Source organism: Canis lupus, chromosome 24, assembly GCF_011100685.1.
Source record: "Canis lupus familiaris isolate Mischka breed German Shepherd chromosome 24, alternate assembly UU_Cfam_GSD_1.0, whole genome shotgun sequence".
Lineage (NCBI taxonomy): Eukaryota > Metazoa > Chordata > Mammalia > Carnivora > Canidae > Canis > Canis lupus.
The window spans coordinates 47,972,444-47,992,762 of NC_049245.1; the positions used below are offsets into that span (position 1 = coordinate 47,972,444).

Sequence of the window (20,319 nt, forward strand, 5' to 3'; positions counted from 1 at the left end):
CCTGCCAGGTCGGGCCCAGGCTGAGGCCGGCAAGCTGCTTCCACAAGTGTGGGGCCTTGGCTGCTGAGGGGGTGGGAGCCGGGGAGAGCAGGCTCAGGAGTTGGACAGGGAGCCTCCCCTCAGGGCCCTGGGCTAGAGGGAGCTGTGCCCCTGCCCCCCACTCGTGACTGCAGGGAGGGAACAGGGCCAGACTGTCTCCAGGAGCCTTCCTATAACGGTGGTGCCTCTTCTAGGCCGTTGTGGGACACGTCCTGGGTACAGGGAGCCAAAACTAAAACGCTGAGTGGCAAGGGGGTAAAGGGGTGTCCCATTCCTCACAGGTGACCCAGCTGTGGACCAGCTCCAACCAGGGACCTGGGGAGCCTGTGCTCGTGTCCTCCTGGGCGGGCGGGCCAGGTGCACAAGCAGTGCCCACACACCGCAGCGGCCAGCGCAGATTGGCCCGGCTGTGCTGGTCAGGAGAGGGCAGCCTCGGGAGGGAGGTCAGGGGCTCTGCTGGCTGCGCTCCTGCCCCTCTTCCCCGTAGTGGGCTATAAATAGCTGCGCACCAGCAATCGCAGGTGTGGGCAGAGCCTGCGGTTCCCTGGGGCTGCAGCCCCGTCCTGTCTGCTCTGTCCAGGCAGGAGGCTGGCTAGGGAGGCCATCCCCACCTCATCAGATGGACCCAGGGTGGCTAGGGGCCCCAGAGGGTCGCCTGAGAGCTGCTCGGGCTGTGTCCAGATGAGGCCCTCCAGCTGCTGATTGCCATGGCAGGAAGGCAGGGACGGCGCCCAGCCCCGGCTGGCAGACAGCAGAGCCCCATGAGCCAACAGTCCGTCCTGGGAAGTCTCTGTCCCTCCCCCCCCAGTCAGGAGGAGGCTTGGGCCACATGGCACAGGGTGAGCCCTGGGCCCTTTAGGAAGGAGGGTAACCAGGCGCTGGAGGGTTCTGGAATTGGCGTTGGCTGTGGAGAGCTGCGGCACCGTCCAAGAGTCTCAGGAGGACAGCAGGGGCCACGCCTCCACTGCGCCGGGACAGGGTGGGCCTGTGGCCCAAGGAGCGTGTTAGCACCTTCCTCTGCCCGTACTCCTGATCTGAGGCCCAGGGTGGCACCCAGCCCCTCTCCCCAGGGTCCTGGGCCAGCTGCCTCCACGGCCGCAGCAGGAGGGGGTCGTTCAGAGCGGGTCCTCGTACCTGGTGACATAGGAGAGCCTCTCCCGCAGGGCTTTGAAGCAGGGCCTCTGCTCGGGGGTCCCTGTGCCAGCACGAGAGCATCAGCTTGTGTGCGGTGGGTGGGCACTCGGGGGGGCAGGGCCCACGGTAGCCCGAGTCCACCCTCAGGAAGGCCTCGTGGTTGGACATGCCTGTGGGGGGGCGGCGAGAGGGGCTGCGGGGGCCGGCAGCTGGCGCCCACCTCCCCTCCCCTCCCCCCTAGGAAGCCACACTGCCATCTGCCACCCTGGCGGGAAACCCTGGGCCAAGCTCCCGCCCGCTGCACCCCTGCACACAGTCCTAACACCCCCAGAGGGCTGGCTGGTGCACGCGCCGGGTCCAGGTGATGGCACCCTCCTGCCCCACCCCCCACCCCCGTCAGGGACCCTGTTGGGGGCCCAGTACCCGGATAAGGCACCTGCCCCCTGCTCAAAATCTCGTGGAGGAGAATCCCGAAGGACCAGGCGTCAGATCCGATGGAGTAAAGCGCTGGGGAGGGGGCGTCAGGGGGCGGTCCTGGGAGAGGTACACGTCCTCCTGCAACCGGATCGGGCGCAGGTGCCCCCAGAGGGAGGCACTTGGACACGGGCCCTGGGGGCGCCGGGAGGCGGGCGAGGTGTTCACACCGCGGGCTCACAGGGCTGCCCCCGGCGGGCTGGGCACGGGAAGGCCGTGCGACCGCCTGTCCTGCCTGCTGCCGGCCACCGGGTGGGCGAGGAGACGGCCTTCCCGGCAGCACCTGCTCGCGCCGAGCACGGAGCCGCGGCGTCCAGACGGCAGCCCGGGAGCCGAGGCCCTGGACGCCGGCCGTCAGCGGGGACATCGGAGCCGGGAGCGCGGCCAGCGCGGGAGGCCGTGGTGACCGCTCGGAGCGGACGCGCGCGTTCGTGGCTTTCAAGGGCTCGGGAACTTGGCTCTGAGGGGCGTGGGCCGGAGGCCCTGTCAGGCGCCCGGTGTCGCGGCTGTTTGTAGAGCTGCTGAGTGTGCGTGGGGCTCGGGGCTAAACCGCGTGGAGGGGGTCCGCGGATGGGCCTGGGAGGCCGGGCTGCCCGGGCCGGGGGGGGCCTGCCTGTCCCCTCGCAGCTTCCTGCGCCCGCGGCCTCCCCGAGGCTGGGCGGCCCCCCGCGCCCGACACCCCGGCTGCAGGCACCGGACGCCCGCCGCGGCCGCCTACCTTGGTGAGCCTGGCGCCCGAAGTCCCCGGCTTGCAGATGTCGTGTGGCCCCACGGGGGCGCTCCGGCGGCCAGGTCCCGGTGGGTGTAGTGCTGCGACTGCAGCAGCACGTGCCCTCGGCCACCTGTGACGCGAGGCCCACCAGCTCCGAGAGGGCAGGGCTTCCTCGTGGGCGTCTGCAGGGGCAGGAGCCGCGGTCAGGGGCTCAGGGACCCGGCTGCAGAGGCAGGGCCTGATGCAAAAATGGGACCAGTGGACCTGTCGCAGCCCTCCTGGAAGCCGGGTCTGGGTCCGGGCGCAGGCACGGACTGTACACACCCCGTCGCCGTCCCCCCAGTTTCCTTTCCGGGAATTGACACTAAAGTGATAGGAACTGAGTGGCGTAAGGACCGGGGCGTCCGTCACAGCAGCGCTGACACGGCTGAGGACCTCGCGGAGTCTCAGCGCCGGCGAACGCGCGAGGCGGCTCCACTGGTGCACGTGGTCGTGGGCCCGTGGGAACGCTGCGCGCCTGACACCCAGCGTCCCTGGTGCTCCAGTCTGGGCAGGCACACGCGCGTGTGGACGCCGCCCGTCCTGTGGCACACCCGCGTCGTCTCGCGTCTCTAACGGGCAGCGGCCGTGTGTGCTGTGGGTGCTAAATGAGGTCCCAGAGGGCGAGGGCTGTGACTCGTGTGCACATGGGCGAGTGCCCATGCACACACCCCGGAGGAAGGGCCAGCGCCTTCCAGAACAGCAGTGAGGACCCGGGCTGCGTGTCCGGAAGCCAGAAGGGCGTGCTGGAGGCCTGTGCCTGGCACGGGGCCACGAGGGGTTTCTCTGCACGTCTCCCACGCCCTCCAGCGAGCACGGGTCACTAGGACCCCAGAGAGGAAGCCCGGGTGCCGCCCGCCAGCCCGCTCACCCCGCAGCAGCTCCAGAAGGCTCCCCTTGGGCATGAGCTCCGTGACGATGTACACGGGGTCCCCCCGGATGCCACGGCCTACGGTGCCAGGGCGTGCTTGTGTCGGAGCTTCTTCATGGCCTGGACCTCCGCCTGGAACGTGTGCTGGTGTAGGAGGTCACCTGTGGGGGCAGGAGGCCTGGGTGGCTGCGGCCCCGGCCCTGCCATCCCCCCCCCCGCCCCAGGCGTCACGGCTGCTCCACGCGGCCCACGCCCGCCCAGGCCACGTGCAAAGCGGAACATCCCCCACGTGTGTTCCTGCGAGCCCCTGGCTCCTGAAGGGGATCCGGACCTCGTGAGTTGAAAGGAGATTTTAGAGGACTCGGCAGGTTTCTAGGGGTCTACTCACTTTAATGGCTTTCCATTTACATTAAGAATTTAAAATTGCTTTCTTAAATAAGTGCATTTAGGCAATAGCACATACATCGAAAGGACGCCAGAGGACCCTGCCGTGGGTGCTGCGCGCAGGCCGTGACACCCGGGCTGGCTGGGCCGCCCGCCCCCTCCGCGAGGCCCCACTCGCCTCGAGCAATCACCGTGATAGCCACGCGGACCTGGTCTTTCCAGAGCCCCTCGAGGACCTCCCCGGGGTAGCCGGACCCCAGCTTCCTGCAGAGCGTGAACTCCCCCCGCGGCCTCTCCCAGCCTTCACGTGGGGCAGGGGCTTGGGCTCGAGCTGGAGGGACAGCAGGGACACAGGCCAGGGGTGCTCCCCCCAGTCCACCCTCAGGGATGCCCCCCTCTGACCCCAGGACGGGGGCCCCGCTCTGCCCTCAAATGTAGAGCAACACAGGGTCCGGCCTGTGGCCAGGCTTCCCGGGCGCCGCAGACACCCTCAGGGCCCCTGCAGGCCAGTGACCTCGGCCGCGGCCACTCACACAAGACTCAGCTAGCCGCCCTGTCCCCAGGCTGCCCCGGCCTGGAGGGACGCAGGACAGGGGACGCGGGGCGGGGCGGGTGCACAACCGGCCCCTCCCTGGCCCGGGGGAAGGCACATCCCACCCCCGCCGCCAGCTCTGGGGGACCACGGCCTCCAGGACACACCGACCTCCACCTGGGTGACACCGAGGGCCGTGCACGGGGGTGGGGGGGGCAGCGGGTGGCCTACCTTCCAGCAGGGCACGGTCAGCCGCGGGCCGTGGGACAGACTCCGGGTCCGGTGATGCTCCGGGAGCTCGGGCAGCCCGCGGGAGGACGTGGCCGCATGGCCCGCCTGTCCCGCACCGCAGGGGACAGAGGCGCTCGCGTCCGGGGCCCCAGGAACTAGCCGCCCTGGGGGAGTCTGGGCGGACACACAGACCGAGGGGGCGGGCCGGGTGGGAGGACCCTGAGTCCCGCGGGGGGCCACGGGCTGGCGCCAAGGGTCGCGGAGGCCGTACCCGAGAGAACGTAGTCGGCGCCCGGCTTTTCGCTGCCCCGACCAGGGAGGTGCCCGGGGTGTCCTCGGCCTGCAGCCGGTGCGGCGCTTCGGAGCACGAGATGCGGCCGAGCCACCTGGGCCGGGGCGGGGCGGTCCGGGGCTGCTGACCCCACATCCTCCCAGCTGCGCCCCGACTCCCCGACTCACAGCCTCCATGATCCCGTCCCTGCCCAACGGCCACTTCTCTGGCCTTCGGAGACCCCGGATGTGCCACAGGGCCGGGCTGGACCCCAGGAAAGGCCGCAGTGACCCAGAAGGGCTGCAGGCACCGCTGCCCCCTGCCCAGGGCCCAGGGTGTGCCACCTGTGGGGTCAGAGCCACTCCCATCCCACGGACATGAGTGGGACCCCGGGGTCTGGGCTTCGGCAACCGCGTGGCCAGGCTCAGCAGGGTGCTCACGCACACAGGCCCACGGGCGCCCACACGCGCCGGCACGGGGCAGGACCAGCCCTGGACCACCGGGCGTGACTGCCCAGCTCTGCCCTTGGTCCCTGTTCCTTCAGGCGTCATGAACAGGAGCCCCCACCCGGGGCCCCGGGCCCCACGCCCGCCCTGATCGTTAGCACACCCTGAATCTCATTTGCTCACCTCTCCGACCACCCTCCTCCTTCCTGCTTTTCAAATGCACTAGGATGTGGGGACCTCAGGGCCTTTGCACCAGCCGTGGCCAGCTCTGCCCTGTCGCTGTCACGGGACCCTGCCTTGTGAGAGCGTGCTGTGTCCGATGGCACTGCCGGTCTCCCTGCAGGAGGAGGACCCCTCGCCCGGGCCCCAGCAGCTCCCGGGTCACAGGAGGCAGGCACAGAGCCCCTCAGGCCGGCTCTCGGCCCCGAGCTCAGGGGAGCAGTGTGGGGCGCCGTGCACACGGCTCTGCCAGGCTGCCCAGGGTGGCCTGCGCTCCCTGTGCTCCCACGGGCCGTGGGGCAACCACCACGTCCGGGAGCCCCTGCACCCAGACAGGCCTGTCGCATCGGCCGTCCTGCTCCAAGTCGGTCACGCGTCTGGTTTTGGCTGTTTGGAAGGTGAGTGAGGCTTCACTCCCCAAAAGGCCTAGTCCCTGCCCCGGACCCCTACGCAGACCCCAGCCCTCGGCTGGCCATCCGGGAGCCCATGGTGGACCCCCTGTGTCCTCTCTGGGTCCTGGCACCATGAAGTGACTGTGGGGGAGCCCAGAGAAGGGGCTGCGTCCCCCTGCAGCCCCCTGTCCCCAGATGTCACATGCCCAAACCTACTCCGCCCTCCCGGGACCAGGTGGGGGCGTCCAGCCCAACAGGAGGCACAGGAGGTGGAGTCGCGTGTCCCCCAGGAGCAGCCCCGCACCTCGACCCTCCCCAGGACCCAGCCACTGGGCAACACACACTGTCCTGAGGACTGTGGGAGGGGGGGCCCCTTGGGGTGACCCAGCAGGGCCACGGGGACACTCACGGCTCAGACTCTACCGTCCCCTTCCCAGCCAGGTAGCTGTGGGGCACGTAGCCCTGGCCCAGGCCCTGCCGGCCACATCCAGCAGCACGGCCCCCCACAGTCCTCCTCCTTCCACGCGGAGCAGGTCCCCCGCCCAGAAACTCAGCTCCTCGTCCGTGTGGGGCCTGGAAGTCCCAGAGGCCCACGTACTGGGGCCCCGGGTGGGCCTGGCCTGGGATCCCGTGGCCGGTGCAGCAGGACTGGCCTCCTGGCCTCGCGGCCGTTCCCTCCCAGGCCGGGAGCCGGCCTGCTCCCCTGTGCGGAGGCGGCCCCACCTGCAGCCACCAGGTGGCCTCTCCCTGGGCTCCCCGGCACCCAGGGCTGCCCCCCGCCGGCCCAGCAGCTCTCTCCTGCACCCCCCCCTCCCCCCCGCTGAGGCCCGGTCCGCCTGGGCAACCGTCATGCCCACCTGCTCCGGGAAGCGTGTCTACCACGTGGCCACGCAGCCGGGCCTCAGCCGCTTGGGCCCTTCCTGGGGTCCCGGCCAGCCGTGGGGGCTCAGGTGGGAGTGAGGCGGGAGGGGGAGGGGGAAGGACAGGGCCTGTGGGAGGTCACCCCGGCCCAACCTGCGGGGGCTCCGGACCAGCGGGGCGGGAGGCTCTCCACTGCCTGAGGCCCAGGTGGGCGCTGCCGTCCGCTCCCTGCCCTGGGGGCTCCCGGCCACCACCACCCACCACCCACCGAGGGGGCTGGGGCGGCCGGGGCGCCCTGGGGTCGGCGCGAAGATGGCTGAGGCCCAGGGCTGGGGAGGCGCAGGTGATGCCTGCCCGACGTGGTCCTGGGAGCGGAGTCACCGCGGCTCAGTCCGGTTGCGGATCAAGAGGAACGTGTATTGCTCGGGAAGTTCAGCAGCAGGCGGCGCGGGGGGGGGGGGTGCCCCCTCTGCGCATCCACCCCCAATCCTGGGCACTCTGCTCCGGTCCCCTGTGCCCTGGGGACCCGTCCCGGCACCTCGGTGAGTCGCTCAGCGCACACCTCCCGGGATCTCCGTGGGCGACCCCGGGAGGCAGGAGGGTACTGAGGACGGAGGGCCCCCCCGCCCAGGCCAGCCCGAGGCCCCGGAGCACCGAACCCATTCGGCTTGTGGCTGGTGACACGCCAGGAGTGCGCCGAGACCCCCACTCATGGCTCCGAGCCCAGCACGTTCCTTCCCTCAGAGGCCACTGCCCGGCCGGCTCCACCCGCACCGGCTCCTTTGTCTCACCCGGAGGCCCCCCACCCTCCAGGGCAGGACCCAGGGGTCCCAGGGCTGCAGGCCAAACCCTCCCGAGGTGAGGGGTGCTGGCCCCAGCCTAGCCGGCCAGTGCCTGCCCCCTCCCTCCGTGCTGCCCTGGCCTGCGGTGACCTCGGCACCCTCCCCAGCCCTGCGAGGCATCTGTGCCCGCTCTGGGGTCCCGGTGACCCTGTGCCCGCCCTCGGGCAGGGCCTGTGATGGGGGGAGGGTACAGAGCTGGCCGAACTGCACGGAGGCCCAAGAAGCAGGGGCGCTTTGCCTGCCTCTCCCCTCCCGTCCCCCGGGCCCTCTGCGGGCACGGTTGCCATCACGGGGGTCGCGGGGGGCGAGGACCTGGACACCATCTCATGGTGACTGGAGCGGGCGGGGGAGTGAGAAGCAGCACCGCGTGTGTCACCCGGACGTCCCCACCGGCGGGAGATCAGCCCAGGTGGGGCAGGCCCGCCCGGACGCCCGCTGCTGCCTTCCCAGGAGCCGGTTGTTGCCAGCGGCCTGAACCCCACGGCATCCAGCCGCGCCCCCGCCCGACCCTGCACAGCCAGGCCGGCTCCCAGCGCCCCCAGCACCGAGGCGGACACCCTGCCTGCCTGACCTTTGCCCCATCTAAGGGTCTCCCACCAGGGGCAGCCACCCGGCCTGATGTCCCCCACTTGGGTCGCAGCCTCAGGGAGTCTCGGGCCTGCTGGGGGCCAGCACCCTGGGAACAGGGTCCCCTGATCCGGGCACCAGGATGCCCTGGGCCACGGGGTGGGCTCTCCTGCTGTGACCAACCAGCTCCCACTCCCGCTGTGGTTCTGGGGGTCGCGGCCCACGCAGAATGCGTGTCTGTGCGTGTGTCTGAGTCCACGTATATTTATAGGGTGCTGCCTTGAGCACCGGTCTCTGTGCCCGGGGGCCCAGTGTGCCCTGTGCCTGGGGTCTGCCTGGGAGCCCAGCACGGGCCACAGGGGGACTCTGCAGAAAGTCGGGAAGAGGGCGCGAAGGGTCCAGGAGCAGGGCTCCTCTGTGGGCCAGAACCAGCCCGGCAGCCCCTGGACGCCCACGCGGGGACCTTCCCTCTCCAGGGACACCAGGTCACGCCGGCCGAGGACCTCAGCCCCTCCTGTGTGAGCGGGCGTCTGCCTTCCTCGTGCACACGCGTGCACGCCAGGGCGTGTCAGGGTGCGAGGCCCACGGCCAGGGGCGGTTTCAGGCCGCCGGCAACCCGGATGCGTTCAGCCAATACTGTCCGCGGGCACAGGCCACGCAGGGAGGCCCGGCCCCAGCCCCATGCCCGGCGCCGCGGGTCACGTGTGAGCAGGGCGGAGGCGCCCGTGGGCCGCGCTCAGCCTGTCCTGCAGCGTGGCGAAGGCCGGCCGCCGCGCGGGGCTGCCCTTCCAGCACTCCAGCATGAGCGTGTAGACCTCGGCCGGGCAGGCGGCGGGCCGCGGCAGCCGGTAGCCTCGAGTCACCTGCTGCAGGGCCTCGTGGTTGCTCAGCCCTGCGGAGGCGGTGAGAGGGGCTGGCGGGCGGCCTCTCCTCCCCCGGGGTCGCCGTGGACGCCGCCCGGCTCTCCAGATCCCGCCCCGGAGGCTCGGCGCCCTTCCGCGCCAGCGGCCGCCAGGGCAGGGGCGCCTCCTCCCTCAGACCCCCTCGCAGCCCACCTTCGTAGGGACACTGGCCGTGGGTGAAGACCTCGTAGAGCAGGACCCCGAAGGACCAGACGTCTGACTTCGGGGAGTAGATGCGATAGTTGGCTGCCTCGGGCGCCGTCCACTTGACAGGGATCTTGCAGCCACTGCTTGGGGAGTAGATGTCCTCCTGGGCGAGGGGACACGAGCGGTGGGCGGGCGGCGGAGCGACGCCCTCCCCCCAGCCACCGCGGGGTCGGTGGTCCCCACCTGGACTGACCTTGAGCAGCCGGGCCAGGCCGAAGTCAGCCACCTTGCAGGCCAGGTCGTCGCCCACAAGCACGTTCCTGGCCGCCAGGTCCCGGTGCACGATGCGCCGCTCCTCCAGGTAGCTCATGCCCTCAGCCACCTGGCACGCAAAGCTCAGCAGGACGGGCAGGCCCAGGGCCCGTCCCTCGGGGCCTGCGAGCAAGGCCGCCGTCAGGGGCCGGGTGTGCACACCATGCCTCTCTCTGTGCCTCGGGTCCCCGCCCCTAAGGGGGGACAGCAGGCACCGTGCTGCACGGTGACCCCCAGGGGGCTGCTCCCTGGCGACCTGGCCTGCGCCCCCAGGAGCAACCAGACACCAGGGAGCCGCCCGGGGCTGCGCTCAGCTCAGCCTGGGCCCGCCGTGCTCTGACGGGGCCCCCACAAGGCACAGGACTGGCCCGAGGCCCGAACCCACCGCTGGCCGGAGCCCGCCACCCCTCTGGGCCTCCGACGGCCGCACCTGGTGCACTGCCCAAGGCCGTGCCGGGAAGGGGCCTGGCGGTCTGGGCTGCGCGTGTTCGTCTGGGTGCCCCGAGGCTGCTGGCGGGTGGGCCAGGGGCAGCCACTCACCGCCCAGGAAGGCCTGCAGGTTGCCCTTGCGCATGAGCTCGGTGACGATGTACACGGGCTCGCCAGCCGAGCACACGGCGTGCAGCCGGATGAGACGCTCGTGCCTCAGGCTCTTGAGTGTCTGGATCTCCTTGGCGAGGTCCGCCAGCTTCATGTAGGCTGCAGGAGGGGGCACCGCTGCCGCACCCGCCCACAGCAGCCTGTGGCCGCCCCGGGGCTCGCGGGGGCAGAGGGCCTCACCCACCTGATTTAATGACCTTGACGGCCACCGGCGTGGAGCCAAGCCACAGGCCTTCCCACACCTCCCCGAAGTGGCCTTCTCCCAGCTTCCTCCGCAGGGCAAACTCTGAGCGAGGCCGCTCCCACTCGTCCTGCTGGGGGAGCTTCTGAGGGGGCGGGGGGCACCCCGAGCCTCCGCCTGCCGCTCCCTGGAAACAAAGGACGGTTTCTCCCGGAGCGCCGGGCCCTGACCTGGCCCTCAGTGGCACCTGCTGGAGGTGGACACCCACCCACGGACACTCGTTACCGCCCTGCCAGGCCTGTCATTAGAAACCAGAGGAACGGGATTGCCGCCCGGCCCGGGCACGATGGCTCGTCTGGCGCCGCCAGCGCGCAGCTGCTCCAGCGCAGGGCCCCCGGCGTCCCTCCTACGGCTTCCGCCCGGGCCACGGCCGCGCCCCCTCCCCAGACTTGCCCCAGCCCTCGCGCCCCCTGCACAGCCGGGTGTGGGAGTGGGGCCTCCAGGGCTCCTGCGCCGCAGCCCCGGGAGTCCCCAGAGATGGCGACGCCACGCACGTGGGGCAGAGCCAGCCCAGGCAGGGCCTGGCTGGAGCGTGGAGGCACAGCCGGGCCCCCGGGGCTCCCAGGCCTTTCTGGCTCCTGGTCCTGCTCGCGGACAGGCCTGGGCCTGTGGCCTTGCTCGCTGCCCTGACGTGGGCCGGGCGCCGGGGCAGGAGGTGCGGGGCACCGGCCCACCTGGGCCACACAGGGCTGCAGCAGCGGGTTCCGGATCAGCTTCCAGTTGGCCGCGTAGTAGGCGAGCAGCTCCTCCAGGCTGGGGAAGAGCCGGCCCTTCTGCAGGTAGAGACCGTCGGCGGCCGCGGAGATGCGGTAGTGGCGAACCTTGGCCTGGGCCCGGACTGCAGTGGGCACAGGTGAAGGCCGTGTGCGGGCCGCCCACTCCCTCCACCCCGGCCGGGTGGCGGCCCAGCCTTCCCTGCGCCCCGCAGACGCCTGGAGCCTCGCGGAAAAGGAGGGGGCATGGGCAGCTGCGGGCGTGGGCCGCGGGGGGCCGCGAGCCCAGGGTGCCCCCCCCCCGACAGGCAGCGCGTGGATGGAGGCAGGTGGGGTGGGGCGAGCGGGCCTGGCCTGCCGTGGGGCAGCCCGGCCTGGGGACCCCAGGGGCCCGCCGCGTACCTGAGAGCGAGTAGTCCCCGTGGCTGCTCTCGCTGGGCCGAACGAGGAAGGCCCCGGGCGCGTTGGCGGGAGACAGGAGCAGCTGCTGTGCGCGGGCGCGGCTGATGCCGCTGAAGTACCAGCTGCCGGGGCAGAAGGCGTCAGCGCCAGGCCCGGCCCCCGCGGCCCCTGCCCCCACGCCCCTAGGAGCGCGACTGCCGCTGGCTCTCGGGGACCGGCCGGGGGTCCCGGGGCAGGGTCTGCATCGCCCTCCCCGCAGTGCCCGCCTGTGGAGTCACCGGGGAGGGGACAGGAGGACAGTGCGGCCCGACAGATTCCCCGTTAGCCGGGCTCACAGAATGACGGCGGCCCCGGCCGGGGGCTGACCTGCCAAGCCCCGACTGCCGAGCCCTACTGGGGCCGGGGTCCGCCGGGGCCCGACTGCAGCACGAGGCTCCGAAGCCCCTGGACGGGCATGGCCCGCCTGCCCCGCGTGGCCGACAGGTGGGGCCCACAGAAGCTCCCTCCAGAGCTGGAGGTCGGGCGGGAGGCACCCCAGGTCCGCCCCTGAGGGTCCCCTGGTGCAGGCCAGCCCTTGCCCTCGGCCCACGCAGACACGCTGCCCCCATGAAGCCGAGCACGCTGAGGGTGCCCGGGGCTTCCCCATCGGACACCCCATCTGGGCTGCAGTCCACCTGAGTCACAGCAGGTGCGGATCCCTGGGTCCTCGTTCTGGGAAGGAAAATGGAAATGCTCCTGCCCCGCCCCCCCACATCGCCTGCCCAGCTTCCCATCCTGGGACCTCCTGCTTCCCAGGGATTCTGGGGACCCCGTCCTCAGGGACAGCCATGAGCACGGCCCTCTTCCACCCTAAAGGGGGACACAGGGTTCTAGGGGCCACGGAGTGGCTCTGACCCCTCCTTGGGGCTTCAGGACCCAAAGCCTGATGCCTAGTAAGTCGACACAAGCAGGGTGTCCCCTGTGAATGGACCAGGTGGTCAGTCATGGGCATGCCCAGCCCCGTGGGGCCCACCGGCCAGGACGGCTTCCCGCCTAGGAAGGGCCGCAGGGACTGCCCGGGACAGCAGCGCCAGGGAGCAGAGGCACGGGTGTCCCTATCCCCAGCTCGCCCCTGGAGCTGAGTCCTCGGGAAGTCTCTGGGGCAGGACAGTGGCTGACAGGAGACTAGTTGAGGGTCCTCCCCCTGCCCAGCCTGCCTGGCCCTGGGGATAGACGACCAGGTGTCTGCAGCAAATGACACCACGAGTGTGGGCAGCCCTTTCATCCTGGGCCCAGGCAAACAGTCATTACGGCTTCCTCCCGGCACCCGCTCCCAGCCCCGGTGCCCCCCAGCCCCGCAGCCTCTGCTAAGAGCAGCTCCGCAAGCAGAGGGTCTGTGCGCCCCTCCCCATCGGAGGCTGCCAGTAGGCGGGCGCGGGGTAGGGACACCCGGAGCCCCCTCAGAAGGTGCCTCCCTGTGACCCAGGCCTTGCCGTGGCACATGCAAATACCCCAGGACACGGTGGGGAGGCCCAGGGCCCCTGGGAAACTGGACGTGGCCTGAGCGAGGCTGAACCCCAACGCTGGTTGGCAGAGGACGTGAGGGGCCCAGGCCAGCCCAGCTGGACACAGACAAGAGGCCAGTGTTGGGGGGAAGTCCGGGCAGCTGGGCCTGGCCCTGCTGGCTATTCACCAGCTTCTGGTCTTTTCTCACCCGGCCATCACCTCCATGCACGCTGGCATCGCCAGCCCGCTCCCCGTGCCCCCCAGCGGGGTCTCATCTGTCTAGACAGCAGGTCTTGCCGTGGCCACGACATCCAGGCAGACCCTCTGCACCCAGGGGAGAGGCAGGGAGGGGCACGATGTCCACCCAGCCGGAGCTGGCAAGTGGCTGTGCCAGGAGCTCCCCGAGCTGCAGACCCTAAGTCTGGGCTGAAGGTCACGTCCTCCCCAAGCCCGTGGGAGAGCCCCCGCCCTGCATGATTCCCTCCACGATCGCAGACTAGCGAGCCAACAGCCGGGTGTCCGCCAGCCCGCCCCCGCCTGCAGACTTTGCTGGCCCCAGGGCTCCTGGGCGTGCTGGGGGTGGGGGCTTGACCCCCCCCCCCCCGCGTGCCCCCCTCTGGGAGGGCCCTGTCCGCTCCATGCCTGGCCCAGCGCAGCAGGGAGAGTCCTGGCGCCTACAGTCCAGGGAGGGGGCAGGTGAGCGCACCTCTCAGCTCAGCAGGTCACCCCCACGCCCTCACGGCCTGCGGATGGCCTCCTGCTCACCTAGGTCCTCATCGGGAGCTCCAGGACCACAGGGCCGGCGTGTCACCGGCGTCTCACCCGCAGCTGCGCCCAGGACCCTAGCCCCTGCCCTGCCGGCAGCGACGCTCCGCCAAGGCGGCACGAGAGGCCCCAGGGTGCGCTCAGGGCCAGCGCTGAATCCCCATGTGACAGCAGGAGGGCCTGGCTGGCCCCGGTGTCTGGCCCCCGCCCTGCCGGCCGACCGCTCCTGCCGGGGCCATCCCCGCGTTCCCTCCCGGCGTCCAGGAACCAGGACAACCCCGTGCTTGCTCCGCCAGGTGGGAAGGCCGCAGGGTCCCGGGCACACGGGGGCGGGTCGGTGGAGGGAAGGAAGGAAGGAGCCGATGCTGGCCCCAAGCCTGTGCCTCCCCTGCCCCCAGGGCGCGGTGCTACTCACGGGCGGTCCGGGAGCGGCTCCGGCTCCGGCTCCGGCTCCGGGGCGGCCCTGGCCAGGTGGCTGAGCGGTACCGGCCCGGGGCTGGGCGGGCCCGAGAGCCTGCGCGCCAAGAGGTAGTCGCCGTCCTCCCTGAGGGCGCACGGCCGGTCCCCGCGGCGGACGCTCAGCTCCCCCGCGCCCCGCGCGCTGAAGTCCGCCGTGCGCTCGGGGAGCCCGGGGAGCCCGTCGTCCGGCGCCGCCACCGGCCAGATCTTGTCCCAGAAGAAGGACAGGAAGGTCAGCCGCTTCCTGAGGAAGGGCTCCATGCCCCCGGCGTCGCCGCGGCCGGGCTTCGGGCCGGATGGGGCCCAGGGCGGCCCTGCAGCCCCCGCACGCGACAGCCGCGCCCCGACGGCCTGGACGTGTTTGGGGCCCGAGCAGGTGCGGGCGGGGCGGGGCCGCGGAGGGGCGTGGCTACGGGCTCAAGGGGGCCGCGGGAGGGGGCGTGGCCGCGGGGGGGGCGGTGCTATGGTCGCACGGGGGCCGCGGAGGGGGCGGGGCCGCGGAGGGGCGGGGCCGCGGAGGGGCGGGGCTATGGGCCCAAGGGGCGTCCGCGCAAGCGCACGCGGGCGCCCGCCCTGACCTGAGCCTTGCCCTCCGAGGCCGGGCTCCCGACGAGGACCGGGAGCTGCGCGCGTGGCGCCGGCGGGTGTTCCGTAGGCGTGGGCCGCGCCTCGGCGCAAAGCCCTGCGCAGCCCTTCCCTGCCCGCCCGGAGCCGGCGGGGGAGCCCGGCGCTGGCAAGTGCGGTCAGCGCCCCGCGCCCCGGCTGCACGTTGTGCAGGGAGCATCGGTGTCCCCGGGGGGCTCGGGAGCAGCAGGAGCGCTCCCCGGGGCCGCCCGGTGCTGGGCCGTGCACCCGACCCCCGCGGCCCGGACACCCCGACAGCCAGCTGGGGAGGGGCGGGGTGCGGCGGCACAGAGGGTGGCGGGGAAGCCTGGGCCGGGGCGACGCCACCCTCCGCTGTGCTCCCGGGTCGGTGCCAGGTCAGCCTCCGGTTCTGGGCGGGATGGGAGGGCGGCCCCGGGGTTCCTGGGGCAGGGTCCTTGCGGGGGGGCTCCAGCCCCAAGCGGCTCAGCCCCTTGGGGCCCCGATGGCCACACCCCGGCCGCCCGGGGCTGGATTGAGCCATGTGGTTGCCCACGGCCCCACGGCCCCACGCCGCGGCTGTTGGAGCTGCAGCAGGGCACAGCCTGGGGCTCCCCGGGGCACTCGACCGCCCGAGCCGCCTGCGAGGCTCGCAGACTGTACGGCCCCACGTCACCGGCCCTCCAGTCTGGCCCTCCCCGGCACCCTGCAGAGGAGCCCCAAGGCAGCTCTCTGGGGTTCAGGCAGCCTGGGGAGGGTGGGCACGACCCTCATCCTGTGGGTCGGCAGCTGGAGGGAAGGGCCTGGAACACCTGAAGCTTGGGCACCACCGCCTCTCGGTGACTCTGCCCGCCCCACCCCTGGGAAACCAGGCTCAGAGCCTCTGACCCCCTGGGACGCAGGGAGGCCTCACCAGGTCCTGGGACGGCCCTCCATGTGCTGCCCACGCCCACCACACTTGGGGGTCAAGCACTGAGCACTGGACGGATGCCTCCTGGACACTCCCAGTGACTCCAAGCCCCAGAGTCCCAGCTGCTGGGACTCAGCACATTCCGTCCAGGAGTCAGAGCAGGTAGGGAGGGGCCCCCCTCGGTCCTCTGGCCTGGCCTCCACGGGGTTCCAGTGGGGACACTTCTTAGCAGGACAGTGTGCTGGGCAGTGGGGACCTGGCTCGCCAAGAATGCCTGGCCCACCTCCAGGTGATGAGGACCGGGGAGGGGGAGCTGAAGAAGGCCCCGTCCCCCAGAGGGAGAGAGGGCAGTGGGCTCACAGGGAGCACCCCACTCCACAACCTCTCTGCCGGGCCCTCCCCCGTCGCCCCACCCACAAACCCCCAGACCAACTCTCTTCGGCAGCCCCTCCCCTCCAAGCCACCTCCTGTGCTCACACACACACACACACACACACACACATACTTACACACACGCCCAGGGCCGGGGAGGGGGGCTGGGAGCAAGAGCCACTATGTCCACCTTGTCATTGGCAGCTCTCGGAGTTCCCTGGCACCCGCTGGTCTAGCTGCTGCCCTCCAACGCCCGGGCTCCGGGGCAGCCGCCGGGCACAGCCCTGACTCTGCCGCTGGCCTGCAAGCCTCCCCTCCTCGCTGGCCCTAACCACAGGAATGGTGCTTCGTGGGGGCAACGGGAGGACCCCCCCCCCAACTCGGGAAGGGGTCAGAGCACAGGCTTCTTTTAAGATTTTATTTGAGGGAGAGAGAGCACAAGTGGGGAGGGGGGCAGAGGGAGAAGCGGACTCCCCACTGAGCAGGGGGCTGGACCCCAGGACCATGACCTGAGCTGAAGGCGGACACTTCACTGACGGAGCCCCCGGTGCCCCAGAGGACAGTGCTGCTGTGGCACCCACTAGCCCAGGACGTCGGGGAAGGTGCACACAGCGCGCAGGGCCCGGGTGAGGGCTCCGAGCAGCTCTGCTGGGAGGAGGGGGTCGCTCTCTGGAGGACACGCTGTGGGGTCTGTGCCCCTGGGGTCCCACCACCCCCAGGCCCCCACCCTCACGGCTCTCCAGCCTAAGGGGAGCCCGGTACTGCCCCCCTGCCAGGGCCCCGAAGGTGGGGGGGGGGGCTGCGGGATGGGCCAGTCCTGCGTCTCCTCCCATGCACAACCAGGTGTCATCAAAGATGTTTGCGCTCCGGGAACTGGGCCAGCATCATTCTCTTCCAACTGCCTGAGAATCTACAATTCTCTCAAAACCAAGAATTTAAGTTTTTATAGTTAAGTAAAAAAAAGGGGGGGTGGGGCCGAGGAGAGGGCAGAGGCCCAAGACCTGGCCCAGGAGGGCAGGGGTCTCCGGCTCTCTGGGGTGGGCTGCAGCCTGGGGTGGCTTCCTCCTCGGGCTCCCCGCTTTCCAGCGCCGCCTCCCCCCAGCCCTCACACAGCACCCCCTTTCCAAACCCAAGGGTGAGCATCTACTGAGCGGGGCAGAAATGGCATCCACGTGCCCCCCAGGGCTGACCTCTGCAGCCTCTGTGCCAGGCCTGGACTGCCCCGCCACCGCTCGCCGGGGGTCACCCCGAGGGGCCAGTGCAGCTGGGGGGAGTCCCTGCATGCAGAACAGGCTGGCAGGGAGCTCGGAGACAGGTGCCCTATCCTGGGGGGCCGCCAGGGTACCCGGGGGGCACGCCCACCCCCATCCTCCCCAAGGAGGCCAATAGCGCCTGGGTGTCCGAGAGGGGCCTCTGCGGGGAGGCCCCAGGCCGCTGACACGGCTCAGGGAAGGGGCTCCCTGGCGGCCCCATGTGTCCAGCCGGATGGGGAGTACCCGCCCAGGCAGTTGTCACCACCCGCCGGCGCCGCCCAGCTCTCCCCTCTCACCGGGTGCCGGGACAGGGCCGGGCAGGCGGGCGGCCAGCCTCAGTTTACTCCTCCCCGCGGGAGCCTACTTGGGCTTGGCTTGCGGGACACCTCGGCCGGTCGCCCAGTCGGGGCCGCCCCCTCCCCACACCCCGGCGGCGCCCGCCCCGCCCCCGCCCCCGCCCCGCCCCCGCCCCGTGGGCGGAGCGCACAGAGGCCGCGGTCGCCATGGCAACCCGCAGGACGCGGCGCGGAGCAGGTCCCGGGCGGCCCTCGCTCCCGGACGCAGGGCAAGTGGGCGCGGGCGGGGCGGCGGGGCGACCGGGGAGGGCGCAGTGGGACCCAGGGCGGCCCAGCGGCGGCCACCCCCGGCCCGGCCCGGCCTCGCAGACCCCCTCTCTGGTGCCCAGGGCCTGCTCTGGCTTCTCCCCGGGAAGGTGAAGGGCTGGCCTCTGGGGAGGGCCCAGACTGGGGTCGGCACCGCCCTGCCGCTCGGGGCGCTCTCAGCAAGTCACTCAACCTGCCAACTCTTTTTTTTTTTTTTTTTAAGATTTTATTCATTCATTCATGAGACACACACACACAGAGGCAGAGACAGGCCGATCGGAGGGAGAAGCAGGCCCCATGCAGGGAGCCCCATGTGGGACTTGACCCCGGGGCTCTAGGATCAGGCCCTGGGCCGGAGGCAGGCGCTAAACCGCTGACCCCCGGGCTCCTGCCAACTTTCTTTGTGATTAACCGAAGCCTTGGGTGGCTGCGGCTGGCCCAGAACCTGGGGCTGTCTCCCCGTCTGAGGGGCGGCTGGGGCCCAGGGCAGCCGTCAGACTGCTGGCCCTTCAAGGAGCGCAGCCTGCAGGGGGGGTCCTGGCGCCCCTGCGCCTGCCCCAGCCAGCTCCCTCCCACCGCCCCCTAGAGCTGGGAGCCGGGGCAGGGGTGGCACGGGAGGAGGGTCAGGCCCTGGAGTTGACGGCTGGCCTCAGATCCTGAACTGAGGAGCTACAAGGCATTTTAGCTTCAGGTACCCCGATTATGAGATGGGGCACCAGGATCTTCCCGCCCCGAGGGGCGTCGAGGCACAGAGTGGGGCTCAGTAACCAGGAGCTGAGGCCAGCGGCCACCCCGCCGCCTCCACTGGCTCCAGGCACCAGCTGGCCTTGTGTTTGGGTGAGCCCTGGCCCCCTGCCCCGGCCTGCAGTGACAGGGAGGGGTAGCAGGCCCACAGGGTGGTGGTGGCCCCCACAGGGAGTCTGCTGCTGCCCGGACAGGATCACACCGAATCCTCTCAACAGTCCCCAGGGCGCACCCTGAGGCCTCAGCCAGGCCCCACAGCTGCTCGGTGCTGCCCCAGAGCCCATTGGCCTCGCCCCTCCCTGTGTCATCACAATGACTCCTCAGCGAGTGGTTGCCCCCCAGCGGGCGGTGTTACCCAGATCTGCAGCCTGGCCACCTGCCTCCGGCAGCGCCTTCCCAGAGAGACGTGCTCCCCCATAAGCTGCTCCTGCGGGGCGGGCCCCGGGGCCCAGGATGGAGGGCAGCGGGCCCGGAGCCGCCCCCTCCGCACACAAACACTGACCCGAGTGAGCCCCCGCGGGTGGCGGAGGCCGCGGGCTGTTTCCGCTCACAGCCCCCGCCCCCCCCCCCAGACAATGAACTTGCAGGTGACAGGCCTGGGCCTGGACAAGATGAAGCTGGACAGTCCTCAGTCCTTCCTGGACCAGGAGGAGGCGGAGGAGGCGGAGGAGCAGCAGCTGCTGGCGCCGGCAGCTTGGCGGACCTACATGGAGCGCCGCGCGGCGCTGCGCGAGTTCCTGACGGCGGAGCTGAGCCCGCAGCTGCTCAAGCGCCACCACGCCCGCATGGAGCTGCTCAGGAAGTGTTCCTACTACATCGAGATCCTGCCCAAGCACCTGGCCCTGGGTGACCAGAACCCCCTGGTGCTGCCCAGCACCATGTTCCAGCTCATCGACCCCTGGAAGTTCCAGCGCATGAAGAAGGTGGGCACCGCCCAGACCAAGATCCAGCTCCTGCTGCTCGGGGACCTGCTGGAGCAGCTGGACCGCGGCCGCGCCGAGCTCGACGCTCTGCTGGAGTCGCCTGACCCGCGGCCCTTTGTGGCCGGCTGGGGCCTGGTGGAGCAGCGGCTGGCCGACCTGTCGGCGGTCGTGGACAGCTTCCTGGCCCTGATGGTGCCCGGGCGTCTGCACATCAAGCACCGCCTGGTGTCTGACGTCGGCGCCACCAAGATCCCGCACATCAGGCTCATGCTGAGCACCAAGATGCCCGTCGTGTTCGATCGAAAGGAGTCGGTGGCCCACCAGGACTGGGTCAGCCTGCGCTGGTTCGTCACCATCCAGCCAGCGGCACCAGAGCAGTTTGAGCTTCGCTTCAAGCTGCTGGACCCACGGACACAGCAGGAGTGCACGCAGTGCGGCATCATCCCCGTGGCCGCCTGCACCTTCGACATCCACAACCTGCTGCCCAACCGCTCCTACAAGTTCACCGTCAAGAGAGCAGAGAGCTACACACTGGTGTACGAGCCCTGGCGGGACAGCCTCACCCTGCACACCAGGCCGGGGCCCCCCGAAGGGCGCGCCCCCAGTCGGCTAGGCAAGCCGGGCCTGCCCCTGCCCACACTTTCTGAGAGATGATTTTCTAATATTTATCCACTAATAAAGACTATAAACTCACACACACACAAAGAAACAAACCTACTTACGTTTTAGAGGCAGCAGCAGCCACGCGAGTGTTTTCTTCAGACTCTGCCCCAGGCGCCCCGGGCTCCCGCCCTCTTTTCCCCGGTGCGGGCCCAGGCTGGACCTTCCAGGGTAGCCGGTCCCGGGAGAAAGAAACCGCAGTCCCGGCGACCTGCGGCCACGAGCAAGCATGA

General features: G+C 70.9%; 3 protein-coding genes and 1 long non-coding RNA gene across 5 annotated transcripts; 1 reads left to right on the forward strand and 3 right to left on the reverse strand.

Annotated features, from left to right (window-relative positions):
- Positions 1-215: 215 nt before the first annotated feature.
- On the reverse strand, positions 216-6,743 carry LOC102156300 (collagen alpha-4(IV) chain; the record flags this gene model as incomplete). The annotated part of the gene is given in 18 exon segments (XM_038573010.1): positions 216-1,024; positions 1,174-1,229; positions 1,231-1,343; positions 1,597-1,701; positions 1,704-1,728; positions 2,366-2,433; positions 2,436-2,471; positions 2,474-2,518; positions 2,521-2,541; positions 3,270-3,335; positions 3,338-3,430; positions 3,832-3,960; positions 3,963-3,984; positions 4,417-5,303; positions 5,430-5,506; positions 6,154-6,214; positions 6,217-6,313; positions 6,315-6,743. Coding segments are annotated over 18 exon segments (2,460 nt in total), but the record flags the coding sequence as incomplete, so codon positions are not given.
- SRMS (src-related kinase lacking C-terminal regulatory tyrosine and N-terminal myristylation sites) lies at positions 6,649-14,355 on the reverse strand. The gene is made up of 8 exons (XM_038572870.1): positions 13,997-14,355; positions 11,332-11,453; positions 10,891-11,054; positions 10,160-10,343; positions 9,916-10,074; positions 9,317-9,498; positions 9,070-9,226; positions 6,649-8,906 (listed from the first exon to the last, which is right to left on the reverse strand). The coding sequence occupies exons 1-8, from the start codon at positions 14,299-14,301 to the stop codon at positions 8,713-8,715; spliced, it is 1,467 nt and encodes a 488-aa protein (XP_038428798.1). The 5' UTR covers positions 14,302-14,355; the 3' UTR covers positions 6,649-8,712.
- Positions 14,356-16,308: 1,953 nt separating this feature from the next.
- LOC119865726 lies at positions 16,309-17,609 on the reverse strand. Its single transcript, XR_005378121.1, has 2 exons — positions 17,454-17,609; positions 16,309-16,814 (listed from the first exon to the last, which is right to left on the reverse strand). It is a non-coding gene; the product is annotated as an uncharacterized LOC119865726 (long non-coding RNA).
- A 13-nt stretch (positions 17,610-17,622) lies between these two features.
- FNDC11 (fibronectin type III domain containing 11) lies at positions 17,623-20,125 on the forward strand. Of its 2 annotated transcripts, none has more exons than XM_038572873.1 (2): positions 17,623-17,722; positions 19,076-20,125. In XM_038572873.1, the coding sequence occupies exon 2, from the start codon at positions 19,079-19,081 to the stop codon at positions 20,078-20,080; it is 1,002 nt and encodes a 333-aa protein (XP_038428801.1). In that variant the 5' UTR covers positions 17,623-17,722; positions 19,076-19,078; the 3' UTR covers positions 20,081-20,125. The 2 variants fall into 2 exon arrangements, with proteins under 2 accessions (XP_038428801.1, XP_038428802.1); XM_038572874.1 differs by lacking the exon at positions 17,623-17,722 and adding an exon at positions 17,993-18,596.
- The last annotated feature ends 194 nt before the right edge of the window (positions 20,126-20,319 follow it).